This window comes from Echiichthys vipera, assembly GCF_963691815.1.
Source record: "Echiichthys vipera genome assembly, chromosome: 5".
Classification (NCBI taxonomy): domain Eukaryota; kingdom Metazoa; phylum Chordata; class Actinopteri; order Perciformes; family Trachinidae; genus Echiichthys; species Echiichthys vipera.
Window position 1 is genome coordinate 11,849,010 of NC_139830.1, and position 21,293 is coordinate 11,870,302.

Genomic DNA, 21,293 nt, shown 5'->3' on the forward strand with positions numbered 1-21,293 from the left:
CTCAGATAGTTTGCGTGTGTGTGTGTGTGTGTGTGCGCGTGTGTGTGTGACATATGTTTCTAAATTCTCACCACTCTGACGGACCCAGGGGAACAGAAAATGATTTAAAATGATCTTGAGACTCTTTTAATTAGCTGGTTTTAATAATAGGAGCTAAAGGGGAGGATAGGGTTGTCAAGAGGCCTTTCACTAGTAAAACAATCCTTTTCATACCCTGCACATAGAGTAGTGTGATCAGATTTTGAGGAATTGCCCACTTTGCCTAAGCGCTGAAACAAAAAAATCACTACATAACTACCAATGAAGAATTACATTTTTAAGAGCCGTCCTGTCATTCTGGGTTCTTTTGAATTTTAACACATTGGCAGCTATTGTAGAGAATGATTAACATGCAAAACTATGAATAATGCGGGGAGGTTTGTCAAGGTTAATATACTTTAATTGTGCTCCTCATGTGAGAGGATTTGAATGGGAGACGCACAATGGTTGCTTTTCACCAGTGGGTGAGGCGGTGGTGACGAAGGTCGAGGGGCACGAGGTCTGAATGGTATCGTGTGACACTGTCTGGCTCGAAGCGGAGCTGCTGAGCTAGCATCTACTATACAATGTAGCGGACTAAACGTTTGGGAGCGCTGTTTTGGTGGCTGAAAGAAATGAACAGGTGGTCTTCAGAATGAGCACCACAGGAACTGAATTTACCAAAAACAAAAGATGAACAGAGGCTCTGAGCCACACTTTAATGTGTTATTGTATGTGTTGGCTTTAGCGATTAGTATGACTAACGTTATCAGCTTTTTCAGATTTGACTACATTATCATCTGAATTAAGGTTAAAGAGTGATCTCACACATCTGTGTTTCCAGACGTTGAAAGTCCCACAAAGTTCTAAACACAACTCACTCGTTGTCCTTTCCCATAAATACGACCACACGTACAATTCACACAAAAGGTCATAAAAGAAGAGCTTCACAGCTGCTGAAGCTGCTTCCGTTTGTCTTCTCCACTGGTTAGCTCTCAGGCTTTAAATTATTTCTAAGTGACAACATCCTGTCTTAAAGGTTAAATGTCAGGGGCACTTGTTCACACCTGTAGCTCTAAAGAACAAATGGGCCTCAGTGCCCAACACTAACTCAGCATATATTTCTGTCAGATGAGCCAAACTGAGAAAGCCCTCTGTCTGAGATGAGAAGCTTATTAGAAAGTGGTGCTGCCTGTGTGGTTGGTTCAGCCCTTTACAGCTTAAAGTCTAGACTTTTAGACTTAAATAGGTCCTCAGATGGTCAACTTAGGATAGAGAATTCAAAAGGCCTGACCTTTCTGCACAATCAGAAGGCTCATTCAGTTAATTCAAATGGAAGACTTTGCCATATTATGCAAGCACACATACATTTTGTGTTTAATTAACTTTAAGCTATCACACCAGTGTTATTACTCTTTGGTAATATGTATTTAGAGTTATTGAACAACAAGAGAATGTAGAAAACGATTTGATGTTACCTGACTGAACATGAGACCCTGTGTCTACTTTTTGTCCATTTACACTTACACCTAAATTACACTGAACAACAGCTCAGGCTATGGCACAGTGAATTGAACCTGAAGCAAAGAGTTTGAGTTTATGTGGGCCTCTACTCAACACTGAACCACTACCCCATATATCCTACACTGCTCTTGTATTGTATGTGTGTCCCTGTGTCCATTCAAGGCATGTTAAGGTATGCACCATGTGTAATATTTTCATTTTTTTGTTTTCCATTATTGGATTCTTCATTCACCCTGGAGACATGATTTTTCTTCAAGTGTTAAAAGGGAAGGTCAATTTCTGGCAGCGCTCTGTCTTAAAAGTTGTATTTATAATATGCAGTGAGTGTTTGGAGTAGTAGGCTATAAGATCCTGCTTACAGATGATATATTAAACTTTTGTGTGCAGCAGACATCTCTCCTGGAAGCATCTACTGCAGCCAGTCAGCTGAGCATTACATCAGGTTAGTCACAGTGAGACACTTCCTAGCCGTGTCATCAAGCTTTGCATCTTGCTAACATGTAACACTTGTTCGTCTTATATCCCCCTCATGTTCTTGTCTATATTTCCAAGTTGAATGTGATTCCAGGCAGCAGTTTGCTGCTACAGCGGTGCTCTGACTGGGCCACTCAGGACAGCCTTGACCTCAGCACCACTGTGAGTATAGCAAACCACAAAGGCCTCATTTCTTACACTCAGAAACTGTTGAAATATTATGCTCATCTATATAGATTTTCCTTCTCTCACTCTTACCCCTGCCATGACCATCCCCATCCCAGCCCCAACTAATGTCACCTCTTCAATTTATTTCCCCACTTGTTTTCTGAATCTGGTGCCTCATTTTGTTTTCGATGCAGCTCCTTGTGTGCAGCAGTCATGTCTCCAGGAAGCATCTCCCTCAGCCTTAGCTGTAGCCCCCTCTGTAACCAGTCACATGAGCGTTACTTCAGGTCAGTCAAAGTGAGCCACTTCTGAGCAGTGTCAGAATGCACATCTTACTGTTCTGATTACATAAAAAAACTCCTATTTTAAACTCTGATTTTATGCACATGGTGGTGTATTCTTTATACTACGACAGGTTTTTATATCTCCTTGCTTACAGTTTTGTGATACAACATAACATACTGATTCGTAACCCCCGTATCATCGCCTATGCTGTGGCTTTACACACCCCTAACACCATGGTGTTTTAAAATTGGGTCCCACATGACCCCTTTTAACTTTGAGCACCTGCCCCTTCAGATGTCTCTGCACGGCTCTGTCTGTTACATCCAGCTTTCCATCTTACCGTGACATGTCATGCCATCTGGTCCCAGTCGACTGCCCTCAGGACACTTGCAGTAGTAGCTGCCAATGGTGTTGCAACAGTACCCCTCACAGCCGCCTTCATCCTCTTCACATTCATTAACATCTGAAAGAAAAGGATTAAAAGGAAAGATTTACTAACATAATGCACAGCCCACAAAACCGCAAGGTTTTTAACCCCCTTACAGCTAAGTTTTCTCGCTCTTTGCGAAATTCCATCATGTATTTAGTTATTTCCCCTATATAATTAAAAGGAAATCATCAAAACTTGTACAGCGTTTACTTGCACTCATTACCCAACTGTCCTCATCCCAACTCATCATAAATTACCACTTTGTCAGGATCTGTTGGCGTTACTTGTCAACGCACCGGCTAGTGTTATTCAGAATCTTCTACTTTACCACTTTATCGGACCTATTTCCAAATAAGCCTTATGTCGACCCGCTATGTGTAAAGTATAAAAACTGTTTTTATTGTCTTCCCATGTTTCCTATGATCTTTTCTCTGAGGGAGAAATGATTTCCAGGTTTGTTTCTTGTTTAGTCCTTGTACTCCAGCAAAAAACCCTCAGGCTCATTGTTGGTGCTGTATAATGATTTCTATCAGCTGTGCACCGCGGCCAAAGAATGTCTTTAAACACATTAGACTTAGCTATACATTCTAATTTGATCAATCTTTGACATCAATATGGCTACCAGTATCACTTTCATATTAGACCAATCACTTGCTCAAAATGCATAACAGGAAATATTTACCTAACATCACCATTGGTTTCTGCAAAATGTCAGAATAGTTCTGAAAATAATTGTTATACATCATAGCCAATACCAGACCTAACCAAGATACAGTGTTATTTGTTTGCTTTAGAAAAAGGACTCGATGGAGAAATGCATTGCAATTGCATGGACAACCCCTGACAAAAAGAGGCAGTCTAAGACAGAGGGGAAAGGAAAAGTTATTTATCTGTACTATCTGTTAAAAGATTTAATGGGGCCCCTCAGTGTGTTGAGCAATAGTTTGTTTATCTTTGAATACCAGGAGATTTCAGAATCACAACTTGGAGAGACAATTTAGAAAGACAAAGGCTAGAGTCAGCGGGAGGTAGAGAGCAGTATGTTTTACAGGATAAAGATGTTTGCCAGCTTGTCTGTGTAGATGAAGAGGAAAAATGAAAGACTGTCTGTATAATCATGGTGTGTCAAATTACAGATGGTTACTCCGTGAAATTCACCCGCATTCGCCTACGGCTCTCGTTTAATAAACAAGGAAGTGCATCTGATCATTAACGAGCTTGTAATTAGGGTTTTTAATATTTGTTAAGCCTTTGTGGGCACTATTACTGCAGTATTATGTCCAATTCCCTGAAGTCCCTGGTGTTTAGGTATTTGCAAAGGTTAATCTAAAACACACACTGTACAGTTAAATGGACTGCCAATAAGCGAAAAGACAGTATTCTCCAGTTGGTGTATTCAGGGACTTGTCAGTTATGTCTTCGCTGTATTTTATCTTTTACTCTAACCAGGAAGACACCCATGGAGCACGGACAACTTATTATAAACAGACAAGGGCATATGATTAACAGTCCCCATTGCTCAGATAAAATGTCTCCATGTATGTGCACATGAATAAACATGTACAAAACATGCGTTGATGCAAAATGGCACAAAACCGAGGCAGGGAATGAGGACTAAATTGCCTCCAGCTGACCATGTGAGACGCATTATCGATGCGCTATTCAGATTGTTTTAATCGATGGGATTTAAAGCACAGTAGTTTGAATGAGTGCTGCTGAATTATTACAACCACATGTGTTCCTCATATCTCTTCTCCGTGGAGAGGAAGAGATATGAACGCATTTGTTACAGTAGGTAAAACAAACCATGAAAGAACAGTGGCTGAAGCAAACCAGCTCATAGAACAAGTGTTTCTCCTCTACAGTAGTTAATCAAAGGGTAATAGTAGTTTTTATAGTTTTATTTATATCAAGCACGTGATGCATCAGCAAAGTCAGTGAGACGGAAAGTGAGCAAAGTAGCATTATGAACTCTGCAAAAATGTTTGGGCCTAAAGTCGATTTGTTGGTAGCCGTAGGGCTCAATCTGTAGAATTCTGCAGGACCTCAGAAACTAAGGATGGGTCGCCATGTTTGTTTTTCAGGCCACACCCACACTTGGTTTCTAAGGACAGACAGTGTTATCTGGGTCATCTGGAGAGGCAGACTTTCAGGAATTTCTACAGAAGACAGAAGTTACAGATTTGTAAAGAAGGAATAATTGCCTTAAGAGGAGTAGCCTATACATGGCTACAATACTTTGGCCTTAACATAGCAGTTCAGCGTTCAGCACATTCCTAATCACTGGGTGGTGGGATCTAAGAAACCTGAAAAATGTGCACAAACACATAGGTGCACACAGAGAAACAACCCTGCTCTGCACTTTTCATTAACTCAAGGGGAAGTGACATGGCCCCGTAACCTCAGGGCTCTGCCCCCTTACACATCCTCACTTTGATCCTGCAGCTCCTGAGAGCCCTAATGAGCTCTCCATATCAGCTCAGGGTCATTTGCCATCATCATCATCATCATCAAAATGCCGAGCAGAGAGAGAAAACACATTTGAACAAACATTAATTCAGGCCCTGTCAGGGCGTTGAGGACAGTTCTGGATAACATGATGTCATTTGGCATGAAGGCAGGAAGTCACACGTTGCTCAGAGAGTGATGAGTTAGCGACGCCTACCATGTGGTGACCAAACTGCACTGCCAGCACACATCACCATTCCTAAATATAGCCCCTGAAGTCCATGCCGTTTTCATGATCCAGGTTTCCGAATGTTGCTATTTTGGTCTTTGTGGTTTAGCCATCAGTCATGCTCTGTGTCTCTGGCCAAACCTGGAGGTCATCAAATGAATATAATTCTGGAATAAAAGTGCTTTAACATAAGAACTAGAGTAGCTGACTTGTTAAGCCAACAAATGCACCAGTGGTTTGTACAACAATCCGTTTGAAAAATAAGGCTTATTTATGGATTTAAATAAATAGTCACTAAAACATGCAGATGGTATGTGTGAGCACATAAAAAAGCTCCATCCAAGCTCGCACATTGGATTGTTTTTTATTTCATCTGACAAAGATGGTGGCAAGCGATAAACTCAAAATACAAAATACACCGCTTCAGAAACTTAGACGTGCAATCACAGATGCTCAGTTTTTTCTACAGTCTACGGAGACTTTTTGTTTAAAACGTAGGTGTCTTAATTCACTGTTGCACATAAACAGGATTGCTAGGAGTAGAAATGTAATCATAAATAGTTCCAGATGGGGCACCGCGTTAAACCTTCTCCTCATGTATAACTACATCTTTCTGATGCTCACTGTGAACCATGTCTTTGAGTGAATTATTGCTCTATTAACCCTGTATATTTATCACACATGTACCTGTAAACAGTCCTTTTCTGTCTCTCAGAGCCCAAAGACAATCCGATTAACTGTGACCCACACGAAGTTGAGGGGCTGTATTTATGGAACCCGTCCTCTTTGAACAGTCTTGGCATATGTTGGCATTAAGATAACCCTTTCTGCCTTGGTTCAGCTGTCATGCATGTGTCACACAGGCCGCCCACCCGCATGGATTACACACATGCATTCGTGCAATTATTTATAAGTCTCCACAGACCTGCCCAATGTCACTAGGGGACCTTTTATCTTTTAAGATTAAAGGTCTCAAAATGCTTGTTAATGCATCCAACACACTACACATCATCTTCATTCGTTCTACAAAGATGCTTTCATTTGAAGAAACAGATCATAATATCATGGAAACCCAACAGAATTTGACTTGTCACCCAGTATTGTTTTACTATATGAGCAACACATGTTTTATATAAAAGATTCTATTCAACACTGTGGCCATCCCCTTGGGTTCAAGTCCCCTTATCCCCAACACCTGCTGCCTTTTCCTCGATATTCACCAGTCCTGACACCACCGTGTGGCCTCTGAGCCTCATACCTACAAATCTGGATGATCAATCTTTGTCTCACTGATGGACTGACAGGTTAGATGACACATACCGCTTACCTCAACACAGAGTCATTCTTTTGTACATTTTGGAAACACATCTGTATGTCTTGTTTCTCAATTGCTTTTAAACTCAGTCTTTCTCTGACACGCTTTATTTGTGCTGTCTTGTTAAAATAACGTAGAATTCTATTCCATTTTTAAAATTCATAGCTCAGAGTCAAATGGAAAGTGTTGGTCCCCCGTTGGTTTGTGAATGGTTGTGATAATGGTTTCCCATCAGTTAACGGCGAGAACAGACAACTGCTTAAATATTTTTGTGTTCTCTGAAGACAAACATCAGCCACCAAGTCCCTATTCCTGCTTATCTCATTAGGTGTTATTGACATTACTTGTCCTCTACAATAACGTACCTCCCCTGTCCAATTTCTCCAAGGACCAACGCTCTTCCTCTCACTAAAACAACAACTATTTGAAGTGCTTGGACATTAAATAAATCAACAAACTTTGACATGTGTCCATTCGCCTCATGTTAAAAGCATTAAGTAAAGAAAGTCCAGATCAATAACTGAATCAGCAGGCCACAGCTGCATGACATGCTGTTCAATGAATGTGGAAGGCTTGGATCTCAGACCTCAGTAGTCGGACGTGACACTCAAACCTGAAGGGATTTACTGTTTCTTCCTTACTAGATGGGAATTGAGTCTCTGGCAGGAGTTGTTCATATTTCCTACATTTTCTAACTCTCTTTTCCCACATTTCTATTGTATCAAATGGACAAAGAAAAGGAACGGAGGTTACGAAACAACTGTTCTATGTCTAAGAAGAAAGTCTGCAGCGGTCATCATCTGCTTAAACAAGCTTTTTCATTCAACTGAAAATGACACATTACCAAAAGATATTGCAACATCCACTCTTCAAATAAACTAAAGGGTGACAAATGAGAAGTGCTATAACAAGAAACATTCTGCTCTTTTGAACACCAGAAGGACTATTGCAGCAGAGCAAGATAATAAGGCTGTAAAATCACTGCGGTTTGGCCATGAGCTGTTACGTTTCAGTGTTGAGAGCTTCCACCTGATGATTTGATAGGCTCACTCCCATCTCCCATTCCCTTTTTATGCCATCAGTTCTTTAAATCCATTTTGGCCTTATCACGGCCAGTGATGCACTCATTATTCAAATCTGCAAAATGGAAAAGCAGGGCAAAAAAAAAATTGTTGCTTATTATGATTATGTATTATTCATTGGCTCATTTATAATTGTCTTGGGGAGCATGGGGTGGCATGCACAAGGTTTGGTAACATACGTTTGGTATGGATCTAATTATCTAATCAACTGCTGCTCTCAGTTCAGTGTACTGTCTGTTAACACAAATGTGATCATTTGTTGATGGCATTGTTTGACTCAATGGATTTTTTTAGAAAGTTTGTACAGACATTTATGTACTTAAGAGAATGAATCCTACCAACTTCTGACTCCTGACTTCTACTCTAAGGCCAGTAGCAGTTTGACATGTTGACTTTTCATGAAATATCTCAATATCTATTTGATGGATTTCTATGGAATTTGGTACATATATTCACTTACTTTCCCTCTAGCACCACCTTGAGCTTAATATTTTAGGTTTAGTTTAAAATATCTAAACAACTATTGCATAGACCATCACCATTTAATTTGGTGCACAGGATGATCTGATCTAATGCCACCATGAGGTTGACATTATAATATGCCCATTTTTTTTGTTAAATGCCTGCAAAACTAATGGCGTTCCAATCAGCTAGAACTGCAATTTGTGTTTAGTGCAATCGTTGGCATGATAACAAGCTAAACTAAGATGTTAAGCATGATAAACATCATACCTTATAGCATTGCCATTGTGGCAATGTTGACTTTCTGACATCACCATTCAGCTCGGAGCACCGCTGTACCAAAGCACAGCCTCACAGCATAGCTATAGACTACTTATTTTGGAGATGCACCCAACATGTTAATAACTCTTCTTAACCATTTACATAGTTACAGCCCCAAATGCTTTTGCACATACAACAAAATGCAAGACTTCAGACATTTAAATTGTTCCCTGTGGTTTATTATAGAGTCATGTCCAATTAACTTAAAAAAATGTTAATTTATATAAACTCACATTAAATCCAATAACACCAGACACATACTGGTACTGATACTGGTAACTTTAAAGAGCATTGAAGCAGTAAAGAAAGGTCCATCAAGGAGTGTTAGGAAAAAAAGACAGCATCCTGTGAACTAGACCAAAGGTCAGAGGTTGTTCATAGACAGCTGAGGATCTTTAAGGATCCTGGCACAGAAAGGAAAGTGAGCTTCAACAATCAGCTCAGTAGTTTGTAAAGACAGGACAAAAGTGGTATTGTTTTCAAGATGTTGCATTGAATGGAATTGACAGCTAGATTGAGAAAAGGACACAATCAATCAGGGCTTTCCACACTGAGGAAGAATACCTGTTGTCATTGGGTCCCCATTCAAGCACACAATAATAGAGTGAAGAAACATAGAGCTAGTGTTTGAGTCACATTTTTATCACGATTGGAACTAGCATTGTGGAAAACTGCATATGTTTTTCTCACTCTCCTCCCACTGAACTGCAAACTTCATGAATTGTTAAATAACGATGAACAACACGACTTCTTGTACACCTGAGAGGGTATTCCACTTACTAGGATTCAGTGACTTTTAGAGGAAGTGCAGGAAACTGTCGACTCACACATTGTCACATCAGTCTGTACAGCTATTAATCACACATCTTGAGAACCCCTTTAGTCTACAACTGAGTTGATCCTAAGTTATTAATGAACAAATGTGTTCTGAAACAACACCTGGACAGTCTAACCTTTTGCCCGTTATCTCCAAGCCTCTGTCAACTTCTACATCTGGTAAAGCCATCGTGTTTGGTTCACCAGTAGATAGGATAGAAAATGTGTTTAACAGAAAGGATGAAACGTGGCTGTAGATTTGAATGCTGTATGTTCAGCAAGTATGGGACTAGTCGGCATCTCATGCCGAAATATAAAGGGCTTATTTTACTTTTGTACTTAGAATAATGTTCTGTAACAACTGATTTAAATCTTGGCCTAGCTTAATCTAAAGTTAACCATGAAACTACATCTAAGTAACTTCTGAGAAACATTCTATAATGTTTACACAGCTTCAATACTATTTGCTATTGTAATAAATGTGACCATTAACCAGTTCCCCTGATGCATACTGAAGGTGTCTGTTAAAGCAATAATTCCTCCCAACATGAAAATGAGCTAGCTCAGCTTTATAAAAGCTTTCTACAAAACAACAAAAGGGGGAAAGATTATTCCAAAAGAGCTAAAAGTGACATAGCTACTCCAATAAGCTCATACTGAAAAACAATCTTTTCTCCCTTTTTCTGCAACCAAAGAGCTGCATAATGGCTCCAGAGGTCGGATATTAATCCGGTGTTCTGACTGAAGAAGGTCAAAGTGAGTTATATTCCTTTAGCTATCTCGCTCAAAGTCCATTATCAGTATCCTTTAGTAAAGTGAGGAAAAGTGATCACTACCAGTGACCTCAGTTTCACAACTTATTTTCCTAATGGTAACACATGGGCATAGCCAACCCAAGTTCAAGGAGGATGCTTAAATCTGCTACTGTAGTGCAGAATCTCACAGTGAGTTTTGGAACACATGGTCAATCACAAAAACCATTAGCCCCAACCCTCTCTGCATTAACCTGGTAAACAATGGTGCCTTGATGCACTTGGAGAGATGAGGTTGTGCCTGTTTAGTGTGTGAGAACTTCCCTGCCATATGGCAGCCATTAGGCCTCTAATGAGCTTCTTCCTCTGATAGCTATGCTAAGCATGTAGCACTTGCATTACCCAGTCTGTCCTCCTGCCAGCATGCTACAAGCCTGTGTCTTGGCATATGATCCCTACATCCACACAGTTAATGTCAGGCTTGAGGAATGAAAACAGGAAGGTGAGGTACACAGAGCTTAAAGAAGGCAATATTACCAAATGACAAGTGAATACTGCCAACTTAGTTTTGTTTTTCTAGACAGACCTATGTTTATTTACAGGAGTAATTTAAAAAGTCTACTCTGCTTTGTTATCTGCTTTAATATGAGACATGAGACACCCTTAACCTTTCCGTGTGTTGGATTCACTGTTAGTCACAAAACTTTAGTGTTCTGTTTCCCGTCAATAAAAAAGTGCTGAAAGTGGAACAGCTGTGGCTGACATTGCAAGTGAAAAAAAACCAATGTGTTATTGTACTTTTCTCACTGCAGCTTTGCGTGAACAATAAGCCACCTGGTCTTTTAAATCTTTCCAGGAGAAAAGTTTGTACTTGAAAACCTTTTCAGTATGGCAAAATTATCCTCAGTACGACAATGACACGGCAAGAAAACATTTGACATTTTTGATGTTCCGGTCACCTATAAAGTTTCCAATTTCTTTAGTGTATATTTTCAATTTAACACTCAAATATGGGCTCTAGTGGTAAGGCTTATGTTTTCTGCCGGAAGCTGCAGGGGCTTTTAAGTCAATTTTCAAAAACTGGTCATTACCATAAATGATTGCTTTAAATAATATCCTCACAATGTTTGTGGCTCATGTACGGAAAAAAGTACTGATTATTCAATGATTAAGTTCATGTTACACCAGTCTAGCCAACTTTAAATGGATCTGTTCATCTCTGAAGGCTCACATTGTTAATATAGTTTTCAGTGAACATTTTCAGTAACCTCTAATAAAAAGAACAGGAAAGCCGCTAGCCAAAGCAAAGACCAAACTGTCAGAGGTAATCATGAGGTCTGTGCTGCAGTTCTTTATGAAAATAAAGATCATCATGACATCCACCCCTCAAAAGCTTCAGCACCATGCACAGCAGCTATAGCGACTACATTTTGGTTAAAGAAATCTCTGAAATGAGACCAAAACAAACAATAAAGCCTGCCATCATTACAGCCATATGGTTCCCATCATATCTTAATTCAAAACACAGTCTGCTGCACACTTTTGACACATATTCAAGCCCTTTAATCTGTCAGCTGGGCCTTTAGATTAGGGTCTAGTATCCAGGATTAAACTGTGTTAAAACCAGGAGAGTTTGGCGCATAAATGTTAGTGCAAACGAGATAATGTCCTCACCTCATTTGTTGACATTGATTTAGCCTGGGACTATTAATAGTCTATAAATGTGCATTTTTTTCTAACAGCCAGAGAAATACTGAAGGGAATACATGTTCAATAGGCTCATGTTACTGAGGAGTCAAAACAAAAAGCTTATAATTGCCCTGAGCTCTGCAGTGGAACTAACTGCATGGAAAGACTCTGAAAAGACAAAGTCTACGCATGGTATGTCAATTAACTAAGGAGAAAGCCGCACTCTAGACCAGTCAAAGACACCAGTGTTTCCTGAAGTTTTGAAAACAACCACAGGAGCTCCAAAGGCCTCATCTTTTACATCCTGTTTTTCATACCATAATTTGAGTTTAACACCTTCAGTAAATTAATCTAGGTCTATAGTCTGTTGTGTGTTGTAACCACATCTTAAAATCTTGACTTGACTGCCTCCTTGAGATTGATTATTTCCAGAATTCTGAAATAAAATGTGTTTTCTTTCCATTCTTCCACAGGCTCTCCAGCTAAGGTTCAGTGCAGTCGTACTAGTAAAAATAATACAGGGCAGATTCTTCCCTCTGTCCAAATGAATAGAGTATATTGATGATATTACTGACATGTGAAAGCAGTAGAAGAGAGGCGATCAAACACTGGCTGAGGATTCATAAAAGGAGGACATTACCCGCTAATTTTCCCAAGATGCAAATATTTTAGAGCCACATGTTTTAAGTAATTCAGAGAATGGAGCAAAAGTTAATCCAGGGAACCCAAATTTGTTTACTTGTAAACTGGACACAATAGCGTGCAAATGGGGAATGCTATTAATCAAGTATTTTTCCCCCCAGCTTCAGCACAAGTGAGATGTTATATCGTAACAGAGCTGTATAAAATGTTTAGAGCATGGTATTCCTCGCAGGAACAGGAATAGGAACGCAGACATAACACAGGAGGAATGCCCTGGGGATTTAAAATCTAGAGACCTGAGTCAGCATCTTTTTCCCCCGGTGTTTTAATCACCTACTTCTACTTCTACCCGCTAACAAGCCTGTACAAGGAACCACTCTTCGGCCACCCCTGAGTCCTTACCACATGTACTATAAACTGCTATACAGTCATAGTTGACAGCTGTTTTAAACATTACATGTAGAGTTTAAACTTTTAAGAAGGACTGGGACATACATTCATTATTTTGTCAACAGAAGCGAACACACATTGTCATTTCTATCCAAATACCCCAGCCCTGTCTGCATGCTAGGAGCTACCAATGAACGCAACTCTCTGCAAGTCTCGTTGGCACGCAAATAAGCACAAAGTACAAAAAACGCAAACTCATACACAAGCATATGTTCAGAGGTTTACATATATGGACGTAGACAGCGACAGGTGTGTTTCATTTAACAGGGAAGGAACCAAGCTTATATGGGAGACAGCCCAAGGTCCTGGGGATTAAACACTCAAGTTCATATGAAGAAAGATGATTCCCATGTGACAAAACGTGATTTACATTGCAACTGCAACAACTGTAAAGCTTTCGGCAGTGTTCCCCACATGCAGTGAACACTTGGTAATAACACTGTCCAGAGTATTTTTATCGATAAAGACAGTTTCCTAAACAATAAATTCTGTTTTTACGTTGGTGGTGTGTCCGTCAGAAAGTAAAAGTAAAATCTTGATCTGCCACCTATTTCCTCCAAAGTCAAAAGATTGTTGGAACTATGCAGTTACTTCTAGTTTCTAATACAGTGTCATCACAACCTGAGTGACCCCTTTTTACCCCAATATCTGCTGACCTCATTAGCCATCTCATTACATAGCTCAAACCTCCAGTACAACCGAATCCCATCTTAGACGCTGTCTAAGGCTAATCCTTCCACTATAAAGTTATCTAAAAAGAGCCAGGCTTCTTTAGCGAAGACCAGATGAATTCTGTCCTCACTGTTATGTGCCTGTGCTCTCTTAATTTCATGCAGACCCATGTACCAATTGAACCAAAGAAAAGCCTAACCGGAGTCTTGATAGAGTCAAAAAGAATAGCATTCACAAGCAGGAGTAAGTGCAACTATTACAGAGCAGCCTCCGGTGTCTCAGCAGCACATGCTTGGGCTGTGTCCAGGCTGTTTATTACCTCACAGTGTCAACGCTATGGCCTTGGTGTCAGTGGCTGACATACATTTCCATAGACAGGGCCTTCTGTATCATATTAGAGATTGGAAGCAGGTGGCCGGTCGGCCCCAACAACACACAGTGGGCTCTATACCACCACAACTTGGCAGCGATACCAAAGAGAGCATCGTTCCAGAGGCCAATTGACGATGAGTGATGAAAGAAGGGCGAGGGAGCAGACCACGAAATCTTGCTTGAGCTATTACCAGAGCCAGACTGTTCTTTAAAACTAATGTCTAGCTGGAGTGAATTGTGCTGAAAAGGTTAGGCTGATATGTTGTCTCTGCAGCCACCCCCTCTAATCCTTGAGTGATCATTTGCCACACGGTAATCCAAAAAGTATCATGTTCTCAGTAGCAAACACAGTTCATGTCCTTATTTGAGTTTTTGGTCACTTGGCTGCATCAGAAAGCTGTTAACAAAACACTTACACATTCAGCAACTACGGAGCAACACAAGTATTCATTTAAAGTCATGTTTATGTCCATCTGGTTAATGTAAGTCCGATATCCACTCTTCTTTTGGCTTTGGTTTCAGTCTCCACCAACAATACACATATAAAAGCACCTCTTCGCCAACTTTTTATTTTCTTTGTGCGTCATATGGTTCTGGGTAGCAGGTTTTTAGAGGTTTTTTTTGCTGAAAACGGGAGGGGTTGATGGGAGCTGTTGGAGTGAACTAAAACAGTGACGTTTGTGGGCCAGAAAACCAAAACAATGAGCTGAAAGATTCAACGCTGTGTCCAGTGAAAATTCTCGGTAATTTCGGCTTGCATCAGAACACACACAAACACACAAATGCACAAGCACACCTGTACACTTAAACACATACTTATGTAAGGGCCTGGTATCTGAGCAACAACAAGCAGGAGCCCCCCAAAAGCTTAAACATAATAGAATAACACTGAAACCTTAGCTTATGCTTATGAAAGCTTATGATATCCAAAACAGAAAGGCAGGTTGATGGTAGATAGACCAACAAGCAGAAAATGGGCAGGAAACCTTCAAAAAGATGGTCAGAGAAGCTAAACACTTATATGCTTACAGCAGACATTACATGCAGTAGGATTGAGAGCACATGGGAAAGGAAAAGAACAAGCAGGAAACACTGTATAATAAATCTGATGAAGCCTTAAGAAACATCTTCATGACCAACATCAGGTCCAGTTGCCTTTAACTTATAACTCCAAGATAAAACAGAGGTCAACATTCCTGCCTCTCCCCGCGTATCTGCTTTTTCTCCATCATCCATGAATCACATACAAAACCGTATTAGTTTCGTCATTGTGGAATGTTAAAGCTGACTACACAGATCTAATACTGAAGAGATTTCCCTGGTGAAACCCTGGTGCCAAATGGTTGAGAGCTACATGTGGAGTCTCAAGAAGCATATTTTGAAGCTAATCTGACATAGTGGCCAAACGGTGGAATTGCAACTTCGGTGTCCGTCACTTGATGCCATGGCGCCCAGAAATACCTTTTCCCATTGACTTGCATGGTAATGTAGACTTCTGTAAATCCATGGATACATTTTTTCAAGCGCCACAAGCCCTGCGAAATGACTCGCATTAATATCAGAATTTGATCCATTCTGTCCGATAACATTTAGCAAGTCTAAAAGAGCGACTGATTAAATCATTTAATCCCCATTCAAGTTAGCCAGAGAGCTAAACCAGACGTAGCCGGCCCCACCGGCTGAAGTCTCCATCTCCAACGCTTTTCAGCCGGGGAATCACTGTGGTGGCACATTCTACCTATATGTAATATAGTTGTGACATCACACCCATGCAGAAGTCCTGGCGGCTCATTTTAAGGCACAGAATCCTATTTACTGTGTTTTTTGCAAAACATTTGGCGTTCAGTCTTCACATAATATATAATCAACTTATAAGCTGCTACAAGTTCCTATATTCTCATGCTTTAGATAATGCTAGTGCCCTTAGTCGCTCAACGTTGTGTGTGTGTGTTAACAGAGAGCTCTAGATCGAACAACCGGGGACGTTTTTCACATCTATGCTCCCACCATTTAGTGGATGAGTTTTCCAAATTTCTCCAAAAGCTCTGTGTATTCCTGTAATTGTTTTAGCAGTTAAGGATCAAACCTCAACTGTAACATGATTACTCTTCTCTACATGACATTGTCATGAGATAAAGTCTCACACGATATTCTATACCTGAGGTATTAGTATGCCACTTTAGTTCAAGAATGGCAGAAGCATTATGTTGCCTTTATATAACATTACTGTAACCTCAAGGTTTTCCTAAAATCTGAATAGACAAATTAAAATTTCGTTTAGAATTACTATGGATTGAAGTACAACAGACAAATGTCAGTTTTGACAGAGACTTTACAGGCTTTTCAAAAAGCAAAGAATATAGCTAAAGTGCTAAAACACCTGGGCTCACAACACAGGGGTATTATTAGTGATTCCGCATACCGAGCAGAGGTTCAGTGAGGGAACCTGGCTGAACACAGGAGCTTGGCTGACTCTCTTCTTGTATAATGATTCTGGCAGAGGAGTGAGGATAAATCTGTCTCGAGAGAAGAGAGAAGGAAAAGCGCTTTACAAAAAGAGAAGAGCGAGGTGAGTATGAAGCACAGGATGTGCACGACAGGAAGAGAAACAGGAATCCTGATTAGATCTAATATCTCTATCTGTTCCCTATTTGTCACTCCGATGTGTGAAAACCAAAGAGCCCATGTCAAAACAAACGCACGGGAGAGCTGCTTCTCACAAACAACGACACGTTCCTGTGAAATGTCTTAGCAAGAGGAAGAACTGCTCAAGTCCTTTCTCCTGGGAAAGTCAAGGAAGCAAACAGGAGAGCCTCTGCAGCGTGTGTGTGTGTGTGTGTGTGTGTGTGTGTGTGTGTGTGTGTGTGTGTGTGTGTGTGTGTGTGTGTGTGTGTGTGTTTGTGTGTGTGTTTGTGTGTGTGTGTGTGTGTGTGTGTGTGTGTGTGTGTGTGTGTGTGTGTGTGTGTGTGTGTGTGTGTGTGTGTGTGTGTGTGTGTGTTTGTGAGCATGTGGGGGAGCCAAACATCCTCTAGTCACCATTCTCTCTTCCAAAACACTAACAACCATCCTCCTGTTTGCGTGTTGACGTAGACCGCAGGGGTTTAGACAGTCGAAAGAACAGACACTGGTGGTGACCAGACAATTATTAGAACCGAGAGAGACCATCAGGTTTTGTACAAGCTTACTGGAAGTGTTTACCCCATAATGATGACAAATCCCACCGCCTTGTAGGTCAAGACTGTTCAGTGGGTGAAATTATCTTATTTAGAAGCCTGAAGTTACCGGGGCATTACTATACATCCTGTTTTTCTTTCTATCCTCAGAGATATCTTCAAATTGATCAACACAGAAATGTTGTGTACTTTTTTCCTCAACTTGGTTTCAGGTATTTTAATACAATGAAGTACATTAGATATACATAATTCCAGCATAGAATCGTCCCATGGTCTTTTTCGACACTTTCATTTTAATGCCTTCACCGTAATGCCCCAAGCTAATCAGTGTTAGCCACGTTCGGCTGTTAGCGACTCTACCAGATTTCTCAGTCAATAGTTCATACATGAAAAAAACTGAATGGCTTATTTGACGTATGTTATTACCAAAAAAGACCATGGGATGACTTTGCACCGGAATTACACTTTGAAGGAATATAGTATCGCATATTGGGAAATTCATCAGAGAGTTAGATGAGTTCGTTGATTCCACTTTCATATCCGTACAGTTCTGTAACTAGAGGACTACAGCCAGCAACCAGTTAGCCTTGCACAAAGAATGTAAACAGGGGCAACCAGCTAGCTTGCTTTTATAGTACAACCCTTCTACCAGCTGCTCTTAAAATCACTGATTAGGACGTTATAGCTCATCTGTTTAATCCTCTGAGCACTTGCCAGTCAACTACAGCCTCCGGGAAGTTACTGCTCCCAGGCAGCAAACAGTCTAGCACAAAACTTGTCATTGAGCTTCACTATGTTAATAAGGAAGCTTTAGAGGTGCTGGTAGGTGAATTTTGCTTCTGTTCGACAGAGCCAGGCTATGTGTTCCCCCTGTTTAGAGTCTTTACGTTAAGATAAGCTAACAAGTAGCATATTTTAGCCCAATGACAAAAAACTAATTTGAGTAATAATGCATTAAAGAAACGTTGAGCTACTATTCGTGTATGACAAAATGTGTTCTATGCTTTTACTTTTTAACCAAATGAAACCACAACTGCATATACCCTCATTAGCATACCGTTTTAATGGAGTGGAGGCTCAGCTCGGTTAGCCACAGCACTCCAGGCTCTAGCCTTCAAAGGAAACCGTTCCTCCCAAGGGTATTGAGAGCACTTCTTCTACCTTTAACTACTCAGAGACTCCCCACAGAGCAGCCTCATCCAATCACAGCAGCTACAGGCTCATTCTGCTTTTGCAAAGTGAAAGCATAAGGTTTGAACTGCGCCTATTAAAGCTTTAACAACATGTTGTCCTATGAGGATGTAAGTCAGTTCACTCACTCACAAAGCTGCTCTCAGCTTATCACTGCATGCTGTATATGAATAACCCTAACCCTGCAACGAGTGGAGCATGCAGGTTTATAAACACAATTGACTTTTGACAATTGACAGAAAGGAATGAACTCACCATATTGGCATCGCGTCCCTTTGAAGCCCAGCGGACACTGACATATCTGGTCTCCGGTCGTTGCACACTGGCCTCCGTTGAAACATGTATTGGCACCGCATACTCCTGCAGATACCAAATATCATATACTACCAACAAAGTCGCGTATGTATCCATGTTAGTGGTTATATATGTACAAATGATGAAGATCTCAATCTATTCAGTAGGAAGGCTACATTCCAGCTTAATTTTTCCTAGTACTGTACTAACTATCGAATTGTTATACACACACAACAGCTTCAGAGCAATATCAAAACTGGATAGTGCTATAAAGCACACATCAATTTTCACTGGGGACTGTATGGGATGCATACAGTATATGTGTATAATGCTGTTACTCACTATGCAGACAGCCCATCTCTTCACCCTCCTGAGTCCAGCCAGGGCAGCACTTATAGACTGTGTGCAAATCCATGCTGTACAACTGCTTGTACACTGTGTAGTATGCTGTCCTGAGGAGGAGAAATTCTACTGTTGTCACAGGATTTTCTGGAAGTAACATTATAGGTTTATACAAAATTAACTAATTATGAAGTGATGCATATGTAAAACACTCCTTAGCCACTTAGACCACTGTAGCTGTGCTTGAATGAGATTTCTTCATTGAACAGGATCAATAATAAAGTGTGAAAGTATTTTTTCCCGTATACCTTCTCTCATAGCCCATGCACCACGAGTGGCTGGTGCAGCCCTGCTTCCACACCTTAACCATACGGGTAAAAGCTTGGACACAAGGCTGGCGGGCCCCCAACATGGACATCTCCTCGTCAGCGCATACATTTGGCCTGTGAATGGAAACACACACAAATAATGTGAACGGGGTGGACAAGAGGTGCAACTGAAATTGTTTTAGACTTAAAATTGAAATAAAGCATGCATGTGAGCACTTCATTTTCCAATCATGTATAAAGTTTGTATGTTGAGGTGGGTTGACTGAGTTGAGTGGTAGGCTGTATAGGGCTTCCGATGTCGAGCAGACATGCACTCCCACATGTTTTACACATGTTCAGTTGCATGAACATCACCTCACCACAGACACATTGTTTGTCAAACAATTATAAAGCTTCCTGTTTGGTGTAATGTACCTGATCAAAGGTGCAGAAAAAATATCCACTTTTTGGACAATCAAATTCCACAGGAAATTCATTTATTTTCTCCAGAATTGATTGCATGTTCATGTATGTGCATGCATGAAGTAATGTGCACTAGTTCATTATACAGCACATAGGTTTGTACTGTACAGCACTCTGTCATAAGCAGCCTGCATATGTCTGTCTTGTCAGTGCAGGTATCTTAAATTATCCAGGTGGCCTCCTCTTCCACAAACCATCTGGCTTTTATATGGAGACGCCTGAAGTTAATTAGAGGAAGTATTCGACTTCTCCTGTAATGAAAACGATTCTTTCAATCATGTGTAGCGCAGTCTATTCAAATTGGGAACCCTCTGGTAGAGTACTGTACAAAAAAAAAGAAATTAATTCCACTGGAAGCTGTTATGCAGAAGGAAGCTACAGCAGTGCTATAAAACACACATCAATTTTCACTGGGGACCTGAAAGAGCGACGCTTAGTGGGCATTGAACGGAACAAACTCGAAAGTTAAAGAATTACAGACAGACAAGTTAAATAATTTGTAAAGTGCTTGTATTTGTATATGTACTATATAACATGGTCTATGACGTGTCGCTTCTGACTTATTTTAAAGCATGTAAACGTAAAACTCTCCCTCACCTATTATGATATGTGCAAATTAAAAAACAGTGGGAATAATCTAAATTATAAAAAGCGCCACTTACATGCCAAGTTGCAGCTCCAAAGATGATGCGATGTGCATAGTGCTGAATATTATCGCACACAAAATATGTGGGAACATAATTTCAGCCGGTTAAAGACTCGGAGAGAAGTAGACTCAATCAGCGCACCCTTTGTGTCCATCAAATGAAGCGCATCACGGCATTAATGGAAGTCCGCGTTAAGACATCATTTAAAGGTCTTGCATTGATAGTTCCCGAGATCCGGACGTGATCCCCGTTCACAGGTTAAGCAGAGGGACGACTAGTCTGTCAATATTGCAGCCTTTGAATGGCTCCGTGTAAACGCACCACCCACAGTCACTGAGGGGCCACCTCCCAAAACCCCTGGCGACATTGACCTGTGCATTCACTATTAAACCACACATGCTTTTAGAATATCCCTTAAATAAATTGGCTACATGATGTGACAGTAGTATCCAAAGAAACTCTCGCCAAAAGTTTTCTAAATATAGACTGGTATCATATTTATTAATGATGTGTATGGAAATGAGATTGGATTAAGCCTTGTCCCAAACTGACTCATAATTTGACAAGGGATTTACTTAAACATATAGTTTATTACACTAAGGTTAATAAGAAAAAAGATGACCCTCATCTGACGACCCACCCATATGAGACAGTCATCTGGTGAGGAAGACAGGAGGGGCCCACAGCATTGTAGAAATACAACACC

The 21,293-nt window shown here is 40.5% G+C and overlaps 1 protein-coding gene across 2 annotated transcripts in view; it reads right to left on the reverse strand.

The window, feature by feature from the left end:
• The window catches only part of egfem1 (EGF-like and EMI domain containing 1), a 56,435-nt gene extending 35,605 nt beyond the window's left edge, over positions 1-20,830 (reverse strand). For both annotated transcript variants that reach the window (XM_083914614.1, XM_083914613.1), the window contains exons 1-5: positions 20,603-20,830; positions 19,458-19,592; positions 19,150-19,259; positions 18,769-18,873; positions 2,810-2,932 (exon numbers count right to left, since the gene is read on the reverse strand). In XM_083914614.1, the coding sequence (XP_083770740.1) occupies positions 2,810-2,932; positions 18,769-18,873; positions 19,150-19,259; positions 19,458-19,592; positions 20,603-20,679 (550 nt within the window). In that variant the 5' untranslated portion in view covers positions 20,680-20,830. The remainder of the gene's footprint in view (positions 1-2,809; positions 2,933-18,768; positions 18,874-19,149; positions 19,260-19,457; positions 19,593-20,602) is intronic.
• Positions 20,831-21,293: the final 463 nt, after the last annotated feature.